Below are 21,046 nucleotides of genomic sequence, written 5' to 3' on the forward strand. Positions count from 1 at the left end.
AGGATGCCCTTCCCCCACCTACTCTTCCCTATCTAATCCAGAAATTTTGATTACCCTGTTCCTTTTGGACTTCCTGGACGCTGCCCCTGGCTCCCCTCTTCCTTCCCCTCCCCTTCTCCTCGCATGACCCAGTCTGGTTCTGTCCAGTCTGGACTCGCCCAGATGTCCCTGACTCTGAATATGCTCTCCCTTTTGTCTACAATAAACTCCCCTCCACTATGCCTAGGCACAGTCGTGTCTTTCCCTTTTCACTTTTTTCATTCAGTGAGAATTTGTATACATATAAAGAGTGTGGGAAGGCTTTGGAGACTATAGAGAGCATGCTCAATATCAGAGAATTCACACAGGCAAAAACTCTGTACATGCAAGTCCTGTGGAAAGGTATTTGGAAATACTTCATCTTTGACTAGACTTTAGAGAATGCATAATGCTGAGGAAGCCTGTAAATGTAAGGATCTGGGAAGCTTTTGAACTTACTCAACATCAGCCAATTCACAGTGGTCAGAAACAGCTCAAATGTGAGAAATGTGGGAAATTCCTTAAACTGACTTCATGCCTTATTTGGCATCATCAAATTCATAACGGTGAGAAACCTTCAGGAGGTGAGGTCTGTGCAAGCATTTAGACATAGCTCAGCCAATAGTGAACATTAGAGAATTCATACTAGAGAGAAACTTTGTGAATGCACATGGGAAAGCCTTCAGACACACTTCATCCTTTACAAAACATCTGAGGAGCCACAGTGGTGAGAAACCCTGTGAAATTACGAATGTGGGGATGCATTTAGTGTGGGCAAGCACCTTCCTTAAGATAGAACATATGTACTGAAGTAAATTGAGTACATTTAGTTTACTTGAGTTAAATGAGCATGTGAAGGCCTTTTATTTCTGGTTTTTACTGATGAAAACCTATACACACAAGAAATGATCGGAGACAGTGTTCGGGCATTTCATTCAGGTGGTCGAGTGTTTGCCTACATATACTAGGCTTAACTATCACAAGTTCTGCATAACCCCAGCATGGTGGCATACATCTGTAGTTCCAGTGCTTGTGAGGTAGGGGGCAGGATGATTAGGAGTTCAAGACCATCTTGGCTATATCATGAGTTGGAGGGCAGCCTGGGCTACATGAGACTCCATTTCTTTAATGAAAAAAGTGAAAGATTCAGGGTCTATTTCTCTTTAAAAATCTGTTAACAGACTTCATGACCACTCTATGTTTAGAAATAAAATTGTTAAATCATAGGCAATAGTTTTCGTTGTTTTTTTTGTCTTGTTTTCTTTTTTCAAGAGAGGGTTTCTTTGTGTAGCCTTGGCTGTCCTGGGACTCACTCTGTAGCCCAATGCTGGCCTCAGACTCACAGAGAACCACTTGCCTCTGCCTCCTAAGTGCTGGATTAAAGGTGTACACCACCACTGCCAGGCTTAATAAATAGTCCAGATACTGGAAAATCTTTCTTTTTCTATTAAGTTCTTACTTCTAATAACAATGGTACTACTGTAAATGGACATTTCCTGTCCTGACCACCTGGTCCCAAATAACTGACTCAGAAGATGAATATGAATTTTAAATGCTTGGTCAATAGCTCAGGCTTATTACTAACTAGCTCTTAAAGTTAACCCATATTTCTTATTTATGCTCTGCCAGGTGACAGTACCTTTATGCATACATAATAAATAAAAATATTTAAAAACAAACAAACAAAAAAGAGCTAATGTGACAAGTCTAAGCTAAGACCAAGCTTTTATAATAAATAATAAGTCTCCGGATCATTATTTGTGAGTTGGTGGCCCAAAGAAAAATCTGACTACTATGGCATCCAGTGTGGAGGCTCGAATATCCAAACACAGGGCCAGAGAAAGCTAAGAAAATTTCTGGATGAGGAGCTGGATGTCTCTTAGGCAGGTGGGTGCTTGGTGGAGTATAAAGACCCAGCTCTTAGCTGGTGCCTGCAGGATGTAGCCAGGTGCCAGCACCATGACCATCACCATGCGCTAACCTGAGCCATGTGGCATCTGATGTATTCACTCATAAGCGGCTTTTAGACATAAAACAAAGAAAATCAACCTACAACTCACAATCTCAGAGAACCTAGACAACGTTGAGGACTCTAAGACAGACATACATGGTTCTGATTTACATGGGAAATAGAAAAAGACAAGATCTCCTGAGTAAATTGGGATCAAGGGGACCATGGGAGATGATTGAAGGGGAGGGGAGAGGAAGTGAGGGGAACAGAGAAAAATGTATAGCTAATAAAAAATAAAAGAAAAATATTTGTCTCACGTGGCCAGAGAACACTGCAGGTGCTTAGTACAGTTATTGCTATTGTAAACAAACATTTCTTCCCCACCTGTCAGCTTCCAAATAACCAACTCAGAGGCTGACTATGAATTATAAATGCTTGTTGATAGCTCAGGCTTGTTACTAGCTAACTCTTACACTTAAATTAACCCATATTTCTTGTCTATGCTTTGCCACGTGGCTCGGCACCTTTTCTCAGTCTGGCAAGCCCATCTTGCTTCTCTGTCTATGGCTGATGACTTTCTTAGACTCTGCCCTTCTTCATCCTAGAATTCCTCCTAGTCTGGCTCTCTCACCTAATCTTATCCTGTCTGGTTATAGGTCAGTCATCTTCTTCATTAAACCAATCAAAGTGACATATATTCACACAAAAGGAATATTCCACAGCATGGTTGAAGAAGGACGCTTTCTTGTGTCCTTTGATCCAGTTTGAACAGTAACTGTCAGCAATTGAGGAAAAGGCAGTTTCTTTGCCCACATGGTTAGCTTTTGCCATAAAGAAACCAACTGACCTCCTGCCTGGCTACCGGCCTATCAACTTTTTAATTAACTAGTGAGAGCAATACATATTCACAGTGAAGAACAGGATTATTCCACAGCAACATACAGAGATATTAACAGAACCAAAAGAACCATTAACTATGTTGACACTTATTTTTTAGGGCAGCTATGTAACTCTTTAGAGGAATGTTTCCAGTACATATTTGTTAGCATTTAACACAAGGGGAAAAAAAAATCTTTTCTCTCCCAACTTCTATGGAAGAAACAAGAATAGATTATGAACTTGGTGGAGTTGTGCATCCCTTTAATCCCATTGGGGAGGCAGAGTCAGGTGAACCTCTGTGAGTTCAAGACCAGCCTAGTCTACAGAGTGAGTTACAGGACTGTCAGTGCTGTGTAATGTTTTCTGGAGACTTCCACTTTCAAAATGTCCAAAAAGTGCTGGGTTACAGTCCCATTGACCTTCATTGAGGAACTCTGGGACCCCATCTCAACAGTCTCAGGAAACATCTAGAACCAGGCCTTAAAGACTCTGATGGTCACATTGATATAGATCTCTACAGCGCCTGCTGGGTGATGGCATCACAGAGTTCAGTGGAAGATCCTGGTCTGGACTCTCTCTGAGGTTCACATGAGGTACTTGTGGAGATGCTCAGTCAAGCTCACGGTCACCTTGGGCATGTCTTGTTGGCAATAAAGGCTGCCTGACTATCAAGATCTCAGCTTCGTCTCCAAGATCCCACCCACTCATGTGAATCAGGAGCTCACTCGGCATGAATGTGCTTTCCGTTCTTGTTAAAAACACTGCTTCCACCAGCCAGGCCTTCAGGAACACTGCTTTCCAACTCATCAGATACTTCGTGTGGAACCAATTGGGCAACTTGCTATGGTCTCTGAGAATCTCAAAGTTCTTTCATGGTGGTGAAGCTGCAGGAATGAACATATGAATTATCTTGGGAGTAACCATACTGCTTGAGCCTGGTTATAGGAAGTCAATGCAACAGCAAGCCCAACTCTCTCTTTCTTTCTCTGTCTCTCCTCTCTCCTCTTATACTACTCCTGTACCCAGAGGCAAGTCTCCCCTCTTCCTTTCCCCCTTTTCCCATTCACTTTCTTCCCCCCGCAAAAAAAAACCCCTCCCCTGAGCTCTGTTGCATGGTGTCTTTCTCTCGCGCACTGGTTTTTGTAAATTACAACAGCCACTCTCGTGTTTTCCTCGATAAATCTCAAGTGAGGTTTGTTGTGTGGTGAGATTTTGTGGTATCCCTTGACTGGGGACTGCCTGGTAACCTCTTCCTCAGAACCAGATTCTAGGGATGCTGTGAGACTTGTGGACATCATCTGCTTTGACGTGTTCACAGGCACCTCAGTTAGCCGTTTGTCCTGGTTTTCAGACGTAATACTAAGGTTACACATTAAGAAACACCCAACAGGGTTCCACCCCACACCTGCATACTGCTTTTTACATTGTTACACACAGCACAAACCCCATTCACAACCCTAGGAAGTCCGGTTATAAAAAAAAAAAAAAATCACAATTCACAACCTCTTTCTCCTGCCTACTTCGCCTGAACCCAATTTCCAGTCTCAATTCCCACCTGGCGTCAGTTTGTGTGTCTAGAGTTAACACTAGAGTGTTTATGGAGAGCTACTAACTACAAGCCAGAGGCGTGGGAACGCGCGGTAGCTTCTGGGAAATGTAGTTCTGCAATGCACCACGTCACCAAGATGGCTCCCGCCTCCGTTTTTACGAAAGGGTTACGTGTTATTCGGAATCTCGCCCTGCAGGCCGTTTTTACGAGAGGGTTACGTTTAACCAAGAGGGTTACGTGTTATTCGAATCTCGTCCTGCAGGCGCGTAAAGCCTATTCAGTGAGTTTGAGTTGCCCTTATTATACACGATAGCACACCACCGTCCCTCCTGGTAACTGTAAAAGCAGTAGTATTTGAGTCCCGGTCTCTTATTCCCTACCCACCACCTAGATGAGCTGGGAAAAGTTGACTAGATCCCCGAGACTTCTGGGAAATGTAGTTCACAGTCAAAAGAAGGAAATGGAGAAAGATCCGTTAGTTCAGAGCCCTGGTGGGCAGAGACCTCTGGGCGTGCTAGCAGGAGTGCGCAGGCGCAGGCTCCGTGGCTCGCCATCGTCGCCTTTGTCTAATGGTGAGTTTGATTTGGGGATCTGTAGGGCCGTCGTTTTCCTGTGCCCGGTTGAGCCAAAGAAGCTGTAGGGGTGGGTTTGCTGCCCCTGCAAGGGCGAGGATGCCCGAAGGGGTGAGAATGGCTTACTGTGACAGCGGAGCTAAGAACTTGGGCGGATGGGGCCTGGGGAGAGCCAGAAACCGGGGTGGGTTTGCGGGTGGGGCGAGCTTACGTGTGAGGGTGTCCTTTGGTTGGTTTCGAGTTAGAGAGAAACTGGATTCAAGTTAGTGAGAATACACGAGTGGGAATACACTTATCACATTTTAAAAATAACGGGTTGTTCTGGAAAATAGGAAAGGGAAAAAGGTAAATTGAGTGAGTCGTTTTAAAGGTGGTTTTTATAATTATTGTTAAAACAAGTCAGTAGAAAATGAAACCAATGTTCCTTTGAACAATCTTTGTTTTGTAACGAAGATTTCCAAAAACTTGCTATTGGGTGCCTACACATCAGGAGGAATTAACTTAGTACTTGGAGAAACTTTGGTCGAGCTATTTTGAGTAGCCTTTGAGTTTACGGAATAACCCTTAGGAGATACTTTCCACTGGTACACATTCGGGATAGCGTTAGGAAGATTGTCCCACCCTCAGCAGAGAGGTCCAGAAGATATTTAGTACTCAAATACTCAAAAGGGCTAGGCTCTTTGCCAAATTAAAACTCTTAATTTGTCCAGATTTTCCCCATACCAAGTAGCTTTTGTTAAAGTACAGTTTTTCTTCTGCATTTTTAAAAAGTATTTTGTCTTTTTTTTTTTTTTTTTTTGAAACAGGGTCTCTCTCTCTGCATAGCCCTGGTTGTCTTGGAACTCACTTTGTTGTCTAGGCAGATCTCTGCTTCCCAAGTGCTGGGATGAAAGACCTGCACCACCATGCCTTGCACTTCGCAGTTATTGATTTTGAGACAGAGTTTCACTGTGTTGCTTTGCTGTCCTGGAACTAGCTCTGTAAACCAGGCTGGCCTTGAACTCAGACATCTGCCTACTTCTGCCTTCCAAATGCTAGGATTAAAGGCATGTTCCACCACTAGCCGGCTTGTCACACTTTTTTCCAGTTTTTTTCAGACAGGGTTTCTCTGTAACAGTCTTGGATGTCCTGGAACTCGCTCTGTAGACCAGACTGGTCTTGAACTCACAGACATCTACCTGCCTCTACTTCCTTACTGCTGAGGATAAAGGCATGCACCACCATCACCCAGCTTTCGCATTTATTTTAAATGTGTTTTTCTTTTCTTTATTTATTAAAGATTTTATTTTTAAAGAGCTGTGTGTGCACATGTACATGTATGCATGTGTATGTATACAGGAGCATGCAGGGTAGAGGTAGATGCCAGGCATCTTGCTCTCTACCTTATTGTGTGAGCCAGGGTCTCACTAAGTCAGGCTGTCTCACTGAGTGAGTCTCGCTCTCCCACTGGGCCTGGAGCCCATTGACTCAGCCGCCTAGCTGGCCACTAAGCTTTGGGGATCCACTTGTCCCTGCCCCCTCTTTCATCTGCAGATGTAGGCTGCCATGTGTGACTTTTGACGTGGTGCTGGGGCTGTAGACTCAGGGCCTAGTGCCTTTCCTGACCATCTCTCCAGCCCCAACTTGTTCTAAATTATCCTTCTGATGTCACCAAGCCTAGGATTGTGGGGTTTACCTTTTTTTAACCCCTAAGTACTCCCATTTACTGTGGTTTCCTCAGAAACAGATTACAGAGGTCTGTTTTGAAGGAGTCTTTTTCTAATTTTTTTAAACTTTCTTTTTTATATATTTTTTGTGTCTTTCATATCATGCATCTCAATCCTGTTCATCTCCCTGCCCCTTCATATCTGCCCTCTGCCCTTTCAACCCCCTAATAGAATAAAATTTAAGAAATAAAAAGGAAAAAAATCTCATGGAAGCCGCACTGTGACACAGTGAGTCACACAAGTAAACCTGTCGCTCCATATAGCTTTACTTGCAAGTGTTCATTGCAAAGAGTCATTGGTCTGGCTCAAGGCCTCTGATTTTTTCTACACTATCAGTGCTGGGCTCTCACCGGGACTCCTCTTGGAGATCCTGCAGCTTTGGGTCTGGAGGACCGACTTCTTCACGTGCTTCCACAGATAATAGATGAAGTGGATATTGGGGTGGGCCAGCTCATAGTCCTGGTTCTGGGCCTGGGTAGTTGCTGGTTGGTCAACCCACCAGCTGTCCCCTCTCCTCCCCACCAGGGTGAGCTCTCCAGCACTGCCCCAGCTAGTTCACCCTTGAAGCAATGAGCATGGGGCGGGGCCAGTTCTCCTGTTTCCAGGCCCTCAGGGTCAGCTCTCCCACAGCTGGACCACCAGGGCCAGCTCTACTGTGTTGCTCAGGCAAGGTGCAGGGCCACTGTCCTGAGTGCTGCAGCTGGTGAGGGGGAGGGTCGGCTCTCTCGTCTGTCCCATGTGTCGAGGGGTAAAGGGGCCATTTCTCCCTGCCCATGCTCTACATGACAGGTGAGTGGTGGGGACAGCTCTCCCATGCTCACAACTTTGAGGTGGATTCACCCACACCTCCACCAATAGGGCGGGCTCTTTTGTGTTGCCCAGGTGAGGTGCAGGGCCTGCTTTCTCCGGAGCGGTGCAGCTGGTAAGGGCCAGGGCCAGCTTTCCTACCCACCTCAGGCATAGAGGGTGGGAGGTGGGGCATCTCTTTCCCGCCCATGCCATTATATGGCAGATGAGGGGCAGGGCCAGATCTCCCATGCTCCAGGTCTCAGGGCCGGCTCATCCATGCCTACACTCAGGGTCAATCTATTGTATGGGTATAACTTTTTTCTTTCTTTCCTTCCTTCTTTCTTTCTTTCCCTGCCACCCAGCTCCCAAATAGATACATGGAAACTTATGAATGCCTGGCCTTAGCTTGGCTTCTTTCTAGCCAGCTTTTCTTAACTGAGATTATCCCATCTACCTTTTGCCTCTAGGCCTTTACCTTTCTCTATTCTTTGTCTTTCTTCCCACTTACTCTGTGGCTGGTTGTGTCCTAGGTGGCTGGCCCTTGCCATCCTCCTCCCCTTTTCCTTTTCTCTCTCCTCCTCCTCATCTACTTCTATTCAGTCTCTCTGCCTGCCAGCCCTGCCCCTTTCTCTCTTCTGTCCAGCTATTGGCTGTTCAGCTTCTTATTAGACCAGTCAGGTGTTTTAGGCAGGCAAAGTAACACAGCTTCACAGAGTTAAACAAATGTAGCATAAAATAATACAACGCATCTTTGCATCATTAAGTAAATGTTCCATAGCATAAATGGATGTAACATATCTTAAACTAATATTCCACAACATACGGGTTTTTGCCTGCATGTATGTGTATGTATTATATGCATACAGTACCCACAGAGGCCAGAAGAGGATATTGAATCTTATAGACCTGGAGTTACTGATGGTTTGTGAGCTGTCCTGTGGGTGCTGGGAACTGAACCTGGGTCTTCCAAAAGAGCAGCCATTGTTCTTAACTGCTGAGCCATCTTTCAAGCCCCCTTTCTTTTTTGGGCTCAAGATAGGGTTTCACTATGTAGTTTTGGCTGTCTGGAACTCACTTTGTAGACCAGGCTGGCCTCAAATTTATAGAAATGTGCCTGCCTCTGACTCCTAATTAAAAGTGTGTGCTACTACTCCCAGCTCCTCTTTAACTTTTTAAAGACAGGTTTTCATGTATCACAGGCTGGCCTTGAACTCGCAGAGATCCACTAGCCTCTGCCTCCAAGTGCTGGTATTAAAGTTGTGCGCCACCACTGCCTGGCTCCTTCCATCTACTTTTCACTTTACTTATTAAGGCATTTTCTCTCAGCCACACACAGCGCACATGGCTAGTGCTACTAGCCAACTTGCTCTCGGGGTTCCTTCTCTGCCCTCTGACATATGGATCCTAGGGAGCCAAACACCTGTCTTCATGCTTGCTGTTACAAATACTTTAATCACTGAGCCATTTCTCTGACCTTCTACTTACTTTTTTGAGACAGGTGGCCAAGTCTTTCCTCAAACTCCATCTTCGTGCCTCGATTTCCAGGTTGTTAGTACTGGAAACACACTACCACTCCCGCCTTAAACCTGTTGCAGGGAAAAAGATAAGACAACAGTTTGCCTTCAGTTGGGAGCAAGGCCACCTGTGACACCTGCCCAGACATCGTGGTCAGATGGCAATTGGCAACCTCAGAAAAGTCGGTGTCTTAGTTTCTCTGTATAACTTAAATTCTGAAAATGAAATACTTTGTGTTACCCACGTCCGAAGTACATTTTGGTTTTAAGCAGAATTTTGGGTTTGTCCTGAATGCAAAGTGCAAATGCTCTTTCCCTTTGCTTGTGGGCATGAATGCACCGAGGCTCCTAGACTCACGGTACTTGGTTGTTTTCGCAGGCCATCGGGAGCAGAAGTTTGCCTGCCCTGCAAACCTCTCCTGAGCTCTGAGGCCTCAACCTGACTCACAGCTGCTGCTTTGATTTCCAGAGATAGTATCTGCACCCTGAAGCAACAGTGGGTGGTTGAGAAGTTAAGTCTGCAGGTGAGTGGAAGCCTTGTATAATATTCAGTGTCCTGGGTGCAGTGAGGCTTTGCAACTGCCTATGGGTTTTTAGTTCTATTTTTTTTTTCAATCAGCTCAGCCCCATTTGGAGGGATGATTGCTGAAAATCCTTTAGACAGGTCAGTGATCCAGGCGGTCCAGACTCTGCTTTCCTTTCCTCACCCTCTATAGGATTGGTTGCTCTTCTAACTTCTCTGCTGCATGCCTGCCCCCCTCCTTCATTTCCAGGCCTAATTTTAATGGCTGCTCCGGTACCTCCAGCTCTCGTCTCCATAGGCACCTGCACTCGTGTGCACACCGCACACCAACACGTTTAAGACAACAACGTGTCTTAACAACAAGCCCTTCAGAGCATGCAGATATTTTCCTTGTAACTCCCTGACCAACTCCGCGTGACAGCTATTTGCATAGCGTTGTGTAGCCTACAAAGGATTTAACTGTACAAGAGGACATGCGTAGATTGTCTGTAGAGATGCCCTGTGATGCCCAGGGATGACTCTAAACAGCTGTTTTTGCTCAGTCTTTCCTCACCCTGAACTACTCCACATTGACAAATCAGCAACCACATAAGTTACTTTTTATTGTTGTTGAGACAGGGCTTCAATATGTATCTCTTGCTGTCCTTGAACTTGCTGTATAGCTCAGGCTAGCCTCTGACTCACAGAGATCTGTCTACCTTTGCCTCTTGAGTGCTGGGGTTAAGGATGTATGTTATCACATCTGGCCACTTAAAACTTAATGTATCTACTGGTGTTTTTTATGTTTATTAAAACAATTTTGCCTTTTTTTTTTTTTTTTTTGAGACAGGGTTTTGCTATGTAACCCTGCCTGTCCTGGAACTAGCTCTTGTAGACTAGGTTGGCCTCAAACTCACAGAGATCCACCTGCCACTGCCTCCCAAGCTGGTATTAAAGGCACGTGCCAACACCACCCAGCCCTATTTTGCCTCTTCTGGATTGCTGTGTTTCAGCTATTATCAGCTTGCTAATGTGTAAGATGGAGAAATGTGCCCATGATTCTGCTTCCCAGTACAAGTTATATCACTTACTACTGTTAGGACCTGTTTTTTTATGTGTATGTGTCTGATATATGTATTTGCACCCTTTGTGCCAGTGAGACGGCTTCATGGGTAAGTGGCCTGAGTTGGTCTCTGCAACCACGTGGCAGGAAGAACTGACGCCTACAAGTTGTCCTCTGACTCCCACACACGCTGTGCATGTGCACCAGCTCAGCACACAGCACAACATGAGTATGTGCCTCCTTGTTCCTTCCTTTTTACTTTCACGAACAGTTTTGCAGTAACGTGCTTTATCTAGCATGGCTCTCTTTGAATAGGATTTCTCTGTATTGGATGAGCCTGTTCTTGTGTTGAGCACGTGCAGAATTTCGGAAAGCTTTCTTTATTCTGTTCCGTTGTTTCTCGGTTGTTTTCCATAATGTTTTCTATAACTCATTTGATACTTTTCAGACCTCCTAGATTTTAGTACTGATGTACTAATTTTCCATCCATTACTCTAGATCCCTTGGTTCCTTCCACCCTTCCTACTTGTTTCTTGCTTTTTTTGTGTGTTAATCTGTTAAATCTTTTTGAAAAATATTAATTTTATTTATTATTGTTAGTGTGTGTGTGTATACAGGCGTACTTCTATGGTATGTATGGAGGTCAGAACACAAGCCTTTGGAGTCTTCTTCCACAGGGCTCAAACTCTAGATGTCAAGCTTGAGCATCAAGCAGTTTATCAGTCAATCTCATTTGGCCCTAATTTATTACAATCTTAAACATACACGGCATTGGTTTTTCTTTTAACTTTTTATAATATTAGCTATAGAGTTTATTTGTTTATCTTCAGTGGAAGGGGTCTATCTTAGTCAGTGTTCTCTTGTGTGAAGAGGCATCATGATCAAGGCAACTCTGTAAAAGAAAGAGTGCAGTTGTGGGCTTGCTTACAGCGTCAGAGGGCTAGTCCGTCATTCCCTTGTAAAGGCCAGATGGAGGCACAGTGGTCTTCATGCTGCTGTAGCAGTAGCTGAGAGCTGCGTCCTGTCCCAATCAGAGCGAACACTGGGCTTGCTGTGGGGCGTTTGAAACCTCAAAGTCCACTCCCAGTCACACGCCTCCACCAACAAGGCCACACCTCCTAATCCTTCTCAAACAGTGCTGCTCCCTGACTGACTAAGCATTCAAATTTATGGGCCTATGAGGGCCACTCCCATTCCAGCCACCACGGGATTAAACCCAGGGTTCCTTCAGTTTGGAATCTTCAGTTGCCAAAGTGCTGAGAATACTTTTTCTTGATAATTACCTTCTAGGTCCTTCCACTGATAAGAGCTGTATTATGGGAGTAGGGATGTAGCTCAGTTTCTGGGTTCCTTGCTTAGCATGGACCTTTGAAGTCCTGCCCTTTGGTTCCCAGCCGTGTAAATCATGCAGATTGGCACATGCCTGGCACAGGCAGGAGGAGAGGAAGCTGTCAGTCATCCTCAGCTACATGATGATTTTGGGGCCGTCCTAGTTTACATGAGACCCTCAAAAAGAAACGTGTCAGCTGTTAAGAGCATGTGTTGCTCGTTCATGGAACCCAAGTTCAGTTCTTAGCACCCTCACTGGGTGGCTCACAAATCCTATAACTACCTTCCGGGGATTTGATGCTCCTGACCTCCAAAGGTACCAGCACTCATGTACTCATATGTACCCCACATACACAGATACATAAACAAAAATTAAGTCTTTAAAAAAAACTGAGTGAATAAGAATAAATGGGGGTATCAACTATTCATTTATATTCATAAATATCTACTTTTCTCAAATATAGAATTCTAGTTATAATATTTGACAGGAGGGTCAGTCTGTAGTCCAGGCTCCCCGGAGTTAGCTCACACTAACTTTGGACATGACTGGCTTTTAAACTTGAAGCACTCCTTCCGCCCTTGTCTCCCATTGCTGAGGCTGCATATGTGTCTGTGTAATCTTTTGGTTGAGATTTGTCTCAGACTGATTTTGTCTCTGCCTGACACCTTATTTGCAGTCTTTCTAGTCAGGCTGGTTCAGTGCTTTCATTTCCCAGAGGCTCTTTGTCCTCTGGTGTTTAGTGTTCGTCCCTCCACGCCCTTAGCCCTTTTTGTTACTATTTTAGTGGGGTTTCAAGAAAACACAGAGAAAAATGCATTTAAAAAATATTGTTGGGCTGGAGAGATGGCTCAGTGGTTAAGAGCACTGGCTGCTCTTCCAGAGGTCCTGAGTTCAATTCCCAGCAACCACATGGTGGCTCACAACCATCTGTAATAAGACCTGGCACCCTCCTCTAGCATGTGGGCATACATGGAGGCAGAATGTTATATACATAATAAATAAATCTTTAAAAAAAATATTGTTAGCTGGGAATGGTGGTGCACGCCTTTAATCCCAGCACTCAGGAGGCAGAGGCAGGCGGATCTCTGTGCATTTAGAGGCCAGCCTGGTCTACAAACCGAGTTCCAGGACAGCCAGGATTGTTATACAGAGAAATCGTAACTTGAAAAACAAAACAATATCTTTATTTATTACACGTTATATGTATATTTATTATATATATTGTTTATTTTTCACCCTGTCATCGTATGCACTGTCAGTCTTAAGTGTTCGTCCTGGTGCTTGCCTAGGTTTTTAATGTTTTCTCTTATTTTACTTATTGGTGATGTGTGCAAGGTATATTGAAAAACAGTTAAAACTGCAGATATCTGGAAATGTTACTGTATTTCTGCTTTCATATGAAAAGACTAGACTTTAATAGTTTAGGTTTTTGGGTTTTAGTTAGTTTTTTGCCTTTTATCCTCCCTCCCTCCCCTTTCCTTCTTTCCTTTCCTCTTCTTTCCTTCTCTCTCTCTCTCTCTCTCTCTCTCTCTCTCTCTCTCTCTCTCTCTCCTTCCTTTTCTTTCTTTCTTCCTTCCTTTCCTTTTTTTTCCGAGACAGCCCTGTCTCATCCTGGAACTCACACTGGAGACTAAGCTGGCCTCAAATTCAGAGATCTGCCTGCCTCTGCCTCCCAAGTGCTGGGATTAATGACATGTGCCACCACTTTCTGAGTATTAGCCTTGTGTTTAAGGAAGAGTCTTATCTGTAGCCAGGCTGACCTGGAATTCACTATCTAACCCATGTTGGTCCTAACTGTCTGTGTCCCAAGTTCTGGGTTATGTGACCTACCGTATGTGACTTAAATAGTTTTTTGTAATAGCACATCTCTGCAGTTTTATTAGTAAAAATGGGAGAATTCACAGTTTGTTAAGGATGTTAATGATAAGGTAAATTATTGGATACTTACTACATTCTAGACACCAACATTTTTACTCTTGTTAATTCTTTTAGTAACTTTTTGTTGTTGTCTTTTAGAAGCAGCATTTGATGTTTCTACACAGAGAAGGACACAGGGTGAAAGACTTGCCAGTTAAGTCTCATCTTTCTCTATAAAAATAGACTAAAATTTTTTTGGAAGACCTGGGATACAAATTATTTTCCTCTGGGCACAGATATTGCATGTGGGGCTGAGCTGAAGAAAATGTGAACTGTAGTTTACCCACATTCGTAATTTACTTGTGCAAGTGAGAGCAACTGTGAGAAAGAGCACTAACATAAAGGCGGTGCTGCATTTCTGCCCTTGTCACCCACCTCAGACCACTCACCTAAAAAGTCTCTCGTTATATATCCAGCTTCACTAGATACACAAGTATCTAGTGAATGTGGAAAAGCTTTCATCCTATCTCAGTAGATGCTCGGAGAAAACCGTTGTGTGTAACAGAATGTTGGAAAGTCTTCATCCTGAGTCAGAGCTTCTGCATGATGAACTTGATCCTGGAGAGAAACTTTATGAATGTAATGAATGTAGAAAAACCTTTAACCTAAAACAAAGCTTTGTAGAGCATAAGAAAATGCACAGTGGAGAGAACACACATGAATGTACAGAATGTGGCAAAGCGTTTTCTCGAGTCTCATCACTTACTCTACATTTGAGAAGTCATGCACGGAGGAAATCATATAAATGTGGAAAAGCCTTCAGCCAGAGAGGAAACCTCGCTTCTCCTCAGAAGCAACATGCTGAAGAGAACCCCTATGACTGCGAGAAGACTTCCATTCAGATGACAGCCCCCCTCAGAAGTCAGAGAAGCACGGGGAATAAACCATTTGCGTGTAAGGAATGTGGGAAAGCTTTCAATGGCAAAGCATATCTCAAAGAACATGAGAAAATTCATACGGGAGAGAAGCCATTTGAATGTAATCAGTGTGGAAGAGCCTTCAGCCAGAAGCAGTACCTCCTTAAACATCAGAACATCCATAGTGGAAAGAAACCTTTTAAATGTAATGAGTGTGGTAAGGCTTTTAGCCAGAAAGAGAACCTCATTATCCACCAGAGAATCCACACTGGAGAGAAGCCCTATGAATGTAAAGGGTGTGGGAAGGCCTTCATTCAGAAGTCAAGCCTCATTAGACACCAGAGAAGTCACACTGGAGAGAAACCTTACACATGCAAAGAGTGTGGGAAAGCTTTCAGTGGCAAATCCAACCTCACTGAGCATGAGAAAATTCATATCGGAGAGAAGCCCTACAAATGTAACGAGTGTGGGACGATTTTCCGGCAAAAGCAGTATCTCATCAAACATCACAACATCCATACGGGTGAAAAACCCTACGAATGTAATAAGTGCGGAAAAGCCTTTTCTCGGATTACGTCACTCATAGTACACGTGAGAATTCATACAGGTGATAAACCCTATGAATGTAAAATCTGTGGGAAAGCCTTCTGTCAGAGTTCATCTCTCACAGTGCATATGAGGAGCCACACGGGTGAGAAGCCCTACGGCTGTAATGAGTGTGGGAAGGCCTTTTCTCAGTTCTCAACTCTTGCTTTACACATGAGAATCCATACTGGTGAAAAACCGTACCAGTGTAGTGAGTGTGGGAAGGCTTTCAGCCAGAAGTCACACCACATTAGACACCAGAGAATTCATATTCATTAAAGCTCGATAAATGCCTTAGATTTAGGAATGCTTGAGCAGAATATATGGTTGGTAATATATCAAAAGATTTATCTTACATTAAAGTTACACAAATGTAGGAAATCCTTCTATAGTGACTCAAAACTTAAATGTAAAGATATTTAATAAGATGTATCACAGTATTATATACTTCACAGGCTCTCACAATAAAAGTTACTAGTATAATTTTTTGTTGTTTTCTTTCTCTGTAGCTTTGGAGCCTGTCCTGGAACTCACTTGATGGTAGACCAGGCAGGCCTCGAATTCACAGAGATCCATCTGTCTCTGCTTCCCAAGCGCTGGGATTAAAGTTGTGTACCACCACCACCCAGCTAAGTGCTATAATTTTAATATCCTTTTCAATGAACTTAGAGTCCAGTGATTCCAAGTATTATAGTCTCAAAGTTTATCAAATATATTAAGATAATATGAGCAATATAAGTTTTGAAATTAAGAGGTAAAAATATTTTTGACATATGCTTTTCTATATGGGTAATTTGTAAAAACCACTTTTCAAAGAAGGCATTTTGGGACAGGGTCTCTCTGTGTAGATAGCCCAGGGTGACCTTAAACTCACTACACAGCCCAAGTTGGCCTCAAGTTTCTGGTGATTTGGTTACTTAGCCTCCCAGTACTGTAATTACAGATATCCATCACCATGCCAACTCAAGTCTTTGTTGATAGAAGTGTATAAAGTTGAGGCCATGACAGAATATTGAACCTAGAAATATGAATGAATTCATGAATGATATGTATTTGATTCTGGCAGTATACCAGATCAATACAAAAATCATGGATGACTTAAAAAATAATCTCAGGATAATCAACTTTTGTGTGGGAAAATAGTAGATCTCCGAAGTCTTCATCCTTATTAAAGTGTTTCTTAGGATCCAGTGTCTTTGCAGAAAAGAAAGCCTTGTTTAAGAACTTTCTAAGTGGATGATTTCTGATACTTGAGTAGGAAAGAAATTCAGGTGTTGTTCTTGAGCATTTATACTTATTATCAAGAAACTGATGCTCGTGTAGGGAGCTGTGCACCAGTCAGTCTGTTCATCCAGGAACTGATGCTCGTGTAGGGAGCTGTGCACCAGTCAGTCTGTTCATCCAGGAACTGATGCTCGTGTAGGGAGCTGTGCACCAGTCTGTTCATCCAGGAACTGATGCTCGTGTAGGGAGCTGTGCACCAGTCAGTCTGTTCATTGCAGCATGGGTTACGGAAGCAAAAATCAGGCACAGGTATTTGTTGCTTATGAAGTAGATGAATAAAATTTAACAGTTATAGAGTAGAATATTCCAACAGCTAGGCACAACTGCTTAAATTTATGTATTAACAACAAAAGAAAAAGAAAGATCAGCATGAAGAAAATTGAGTTGATGGATATATTTTGATGATTCCTGTGTAAATTTGAATAAAACCAACTTGTCGACTCTGGTACTAAGTCTTGCTTATGGGAAACACTTTTCTCTACAACTAGAATTGAGAGGCTCTATGTATTCGGTTCCTAAAAAGTGGCCATTGCTGTTCCAGTACGAATGAGTTCTGTGGAAACGAAATGTGACAAAGCAGGGTAATTATATGCTACTCCAGTTTTATATCTACATATCTACTTTTCATTAAAAATAGAGGTTCCGAATAAATGTAACAAATTGATAGTTCTACGTTGTGGCAACATATATTCTGTGCTATTTTTCTTAAAAAGATAGCTATGAATGAGATACATATTATTACAAGAGTCCCCATGGTATGTGTGGGGTACATCCCACGATACCTGGTGGACACCTGTAGTGTTAACTGTTAGGTTTTCCTATGTACATATGTGCCTGTGGTAAAGTTTATTAGTACCACAGGAGTCTAACAACAACTTTTTATACAGCATTGTAACCGCAGCTTCTGACTTTCCCCCTTATGGAGAACATTCATGTCTTCACAGAAGCACAATTTCACTTGCACATCAATATTCTTGGGCTTTGGAGCCATTGTTGAGTGAAGAAAGTGTTGCTGTGTAGTTTCTGTCCACTGATTGGACCCAGACAAATAAAGTTTGGAGAAGTCCTGCCCTGATCTGGTTGTTTTCTTGTGCTATGGGGTTGGTCCTTTTGCTGAGACCTGGATTTTTTTGTGCTCGAGGCCATGCCAAGAGATTGGTGATTCTGTCCTCAGGTGTGGTGAGTTGGAAGTGGTGTCATAGTTACCATGACTGACTGGAGCAGGAAAAACCAAAAGCCTGTAGCATGTCATCAACTTTCATTCTCCCATTTGTCTGACTATATTAAAACTAGAAATTGACCTTTATATGCCCCCTCCCATCCCTTATCTCTCTTATCTTCCTTATCTCTCTTAAATACACAAGGCTAACTTTGAATTCATACCCTTCTCCTACCTCAGTCTTGATTACAAGGGTCAGCCATGTATGCTAGACCTCAGACTTGGTCGTATGTCTTAGGTGTAAGGTAACTCAAGAGAAGCTTTGTCTGAACCCTAGTGTTTCATGTAGCATGATGTGCTCCAAACTGGCCTCAGGCTTGATTCCATTCCCTGAATAGTAACTTCCATGAGTGATTTTCCTTAGGATTGGAAAAAAAAAAATCCAAAGAAACTACAACCAGATCTAGAAGAACAAATGAGAAATCCCTTTACCCAGTTTCTAAAAGTTAGGTTGAATACCTAACTTTTGAGAGCTCAAATCCTAGGAGAAAGGTTGTTAACGGCCACTCTAGAGAAGGTGGCGATTGTGACTACTCCGAAAACAAGCAATAAATGAGCTCTTCCTGTCCAATTCAAACTACCACTCAAATTCTCTCTCTCTCTCTCTCTCTCTCTCTTTCTGATAGAGCATGATGGTTGTTCTGAGACAGCCTTGACTGACCTTGAGCTCACAGAGATCCATCTGCTTCTGTCCCCTGAATGCTGGGATTAAGGACATGTACCACTGTGTTTGGTCCACATTTTCTTCTAGGGAAAGGTGTGGGGGATGGGGTCTTTTATATCCTAGGTTGTTCTTGAACCTGCTACATAACCAGGAATAACCTTGAACACTGGAACCTCTGTCAGCTCCTCCCAAGTTCTGGGATTTCAGACATGCCCTAGATGCCTAAATGCTAGGTAAGTACCATACAGACTGACCAGCATTCCAGGTGTCAGACCCATGTTCACGCTCGTTCAGGCGAAACCCATGGTGCCTTGCCTAGAGGGGCCATATTTGGGAGAATGTTCTTTGCAATGTAGTTAAAGACAGACATGGTGTCACACACAACGGGTGGAGCCTGCAGCCTCAAATTCTTTTCAGCTAGTATTAGTCCATTCATGAGGGACAGAGCTGTTGCAAGGAAGGCTGCTTGTTTGTCCCGGCCGCCCAGAACTGAAATAACCACATAGAAACTGTATTAATTAAAACTGCTTGGCCCATTAGCTCTAACGTTTTATTGGATAACTCATTAATTTAACCCATTTCTATTAATCTGTATATCACCACATGGCAATGGCTTACTGGGTAAAATTCCTAGCATCTGTCTCAGGTGGGTGCATGGCATCCTCTGACTCTGCCCTTCTTCCTCCCAGCATTCATTTCCATCTTCCCCGCCTACCTAAGTTCTGCCTTATCAACAGGCCAAGACAGTTTCTTTATTCATTAACCAAGAAAAGCAACACAGACAGAAGGACCTCCCACACCACAGAGCTCTACTGGTATGTCTGGGTGTCGCCCCTCATCCCAGCAGACAGGCTCAGTATGTAATCCTGGCTGAACTGGAACTCCCTTTGTCCAGGCTGGCCTCAGACTCATAGAGATCTGCCTGTCTGCCTCCTGAGTGCTGGGATATAAGGCATATATCACCATGCCTGACTATGGTCCAAATCTTAACACTTGCTTTTGAAAACTAAAATTATAACACATTTGTAAGGGGATACATTCAAATCACAGCAAAGTGAAACTACTTTTGTAGCCTGCAAATTTGGCAATTTATTCATTTTTTTAAAGATTTATTTATTATGTATACAGCATTCTGCCTCCATGTATGCCCACATGCCAGAAGAGGACACAGATCTCATTACAGACGGTTGTGAGCCACCATGTGGTTGCTAGGAATTGAACTCAGGACCTCTGGAAGAGCAGCCAGTGCTCTTAACCACTGAACCATCTCTCCAGCCCCCAATGTATTCATTGTTTACATGGATTTTTAAAAATATTTTTAAGGTTTGTTTATTTTACACATATGAGTGTTTTGCATACATATATGTCTCTGTGGGTCAAAACTCAGAAGAGGACTTCAGATTTCCAGATTCTGGAACTGGTGTTATAGATAGTTTCAAGCTCCAAAGTGTGTGCTGGGAATCAAATCCATGTCCTCAGCAAGAGCAACAAGAGCTCTTAAGTAACCACTGAGCCATCTCTCCAGCCCCACAGTGGCTCTTTTCTTTGTTTTCAGACAGACTCAGTAACCAGGGTAGCCTACAATTCACAGTTCTCAAGCCCCAGCTTCTCTTGTGATGAGCCATGCACCACCACACTGAGCTAGATAGAATAAACTTCCTTAATACTTGATAACTATGTGCTTGAGGGTGAAAATACTAGACACCAAAGTCTGCAGTGGAGTAATTTTATGAATTACTGGGATTGATCAAATAAAAGCCTTCAGTTTTCCTCTACCTCCTGGATGTGTATTGGTTAGACCCCTCTATAGATCCAGAGCCTCTGGCAAATCTCAAAGCCGTTGTTACTTAGTTGGTCCCTGAAAGTCATAGAAAGATACAAAAGATAGATGGGTTTGCAGGAAAGAATAGGTCACAACTATTAGAAATAGCCCAGAAAATGTTTGATGTTAGAGATCTTTACAAAAGGACCAATGTCAGGGTCCAGCCCCAACATAAACCATTTCTCATGCCAGAGTGGAGGTGTGGGAATGACTTTATCAGGAGGGAGTTTTCAGGGACCCTTCATGAAATTCTGAGTTCACATCCTGAAAATTTTCTGTGTTTATTCTCTAAACAGCTTTTATACTAAAATGTAAACTGAGGGGGAAATTCATTAGCATTCTGTTTCCTAGGAAGCCGGGAGAATGACTTAGGTCACATCTAAAACTATGCCTGCTCTGTCACATAGACTGACACCTCTTCCCCAGGCTATCTCCTAAATTAGAATAGAAGGGGCAGAATGACATCAACATATCCTGACAATTTGCTTAGGATGGCATCAGGCTCTCTCACTATGTGTAATAGGTGCAAATTGTGCCTTGCCAGGTTGCTCAGAATCCTGGCTGCCATACAATGCAGAAATATGGGCCTGTATAATCCAGCCCCTACAGACCAATGCACCTACTGGAAAGTATTGCGTCATTGGGGCTGGAGAGATGACTCAGTGGTTAAGAGCATTGCCTGCTCTTCCAAAGGTCCCGAGTTCAATTCCCAGCAACCACATGGTGGCTCACAACCATCTGTAATGGGGTCTGGTGCCCTCTTCTGGCCTGCAGGCATACACACTGACAGAATATTGTATACATAATAAATAAATATTCAAACAA

The 21,046-nt window shown here is 43.3% G+C and overlaps 1 protein-coding gene across 1 annotated transcript; it reads left to right on the top strand.

Annotated features, from left to right (window-relative positions):
* The first annotated feature begins 4,588 nt into the window (after positions 1-4,588).
* Positions 4,589-17,591, top strand: Znf260 (zinc finger protein 260). The gene is made up of 3 exons (XM_048439195.3): positions 4,589-4,969; positions 9,358-9,502; positions 13,890-17,591. Exon 3 carries the CDS (start codon positions 14,297-14,299, stop codon positions 15,509-15,511), a length of 1,215 nt encoding a protein of 404 aa, XP_048295152.1. The 5' UTR covers positions 4,589-4,969; positions 9,358-9,502; positions 13,890-14,296; the 3' UTR covers positions 15,512-17,591.
* The last annotated feature ends 3,455 nt before the right edge of the window (positions 17,592-21,046 follow it).

Source organism: Myodes glareolus, chromosome 1 (assembly GCF_982192425.1).
Source record: "Myodes glareolus chromosome 1, mMyoGla1.1, whole genome shotgun sequence".
NCBI lineage: Eukaryota > Metazoa > Chordata > Mammalia > Rodentia > Cricetidae > Myodes > Myodes glareolus.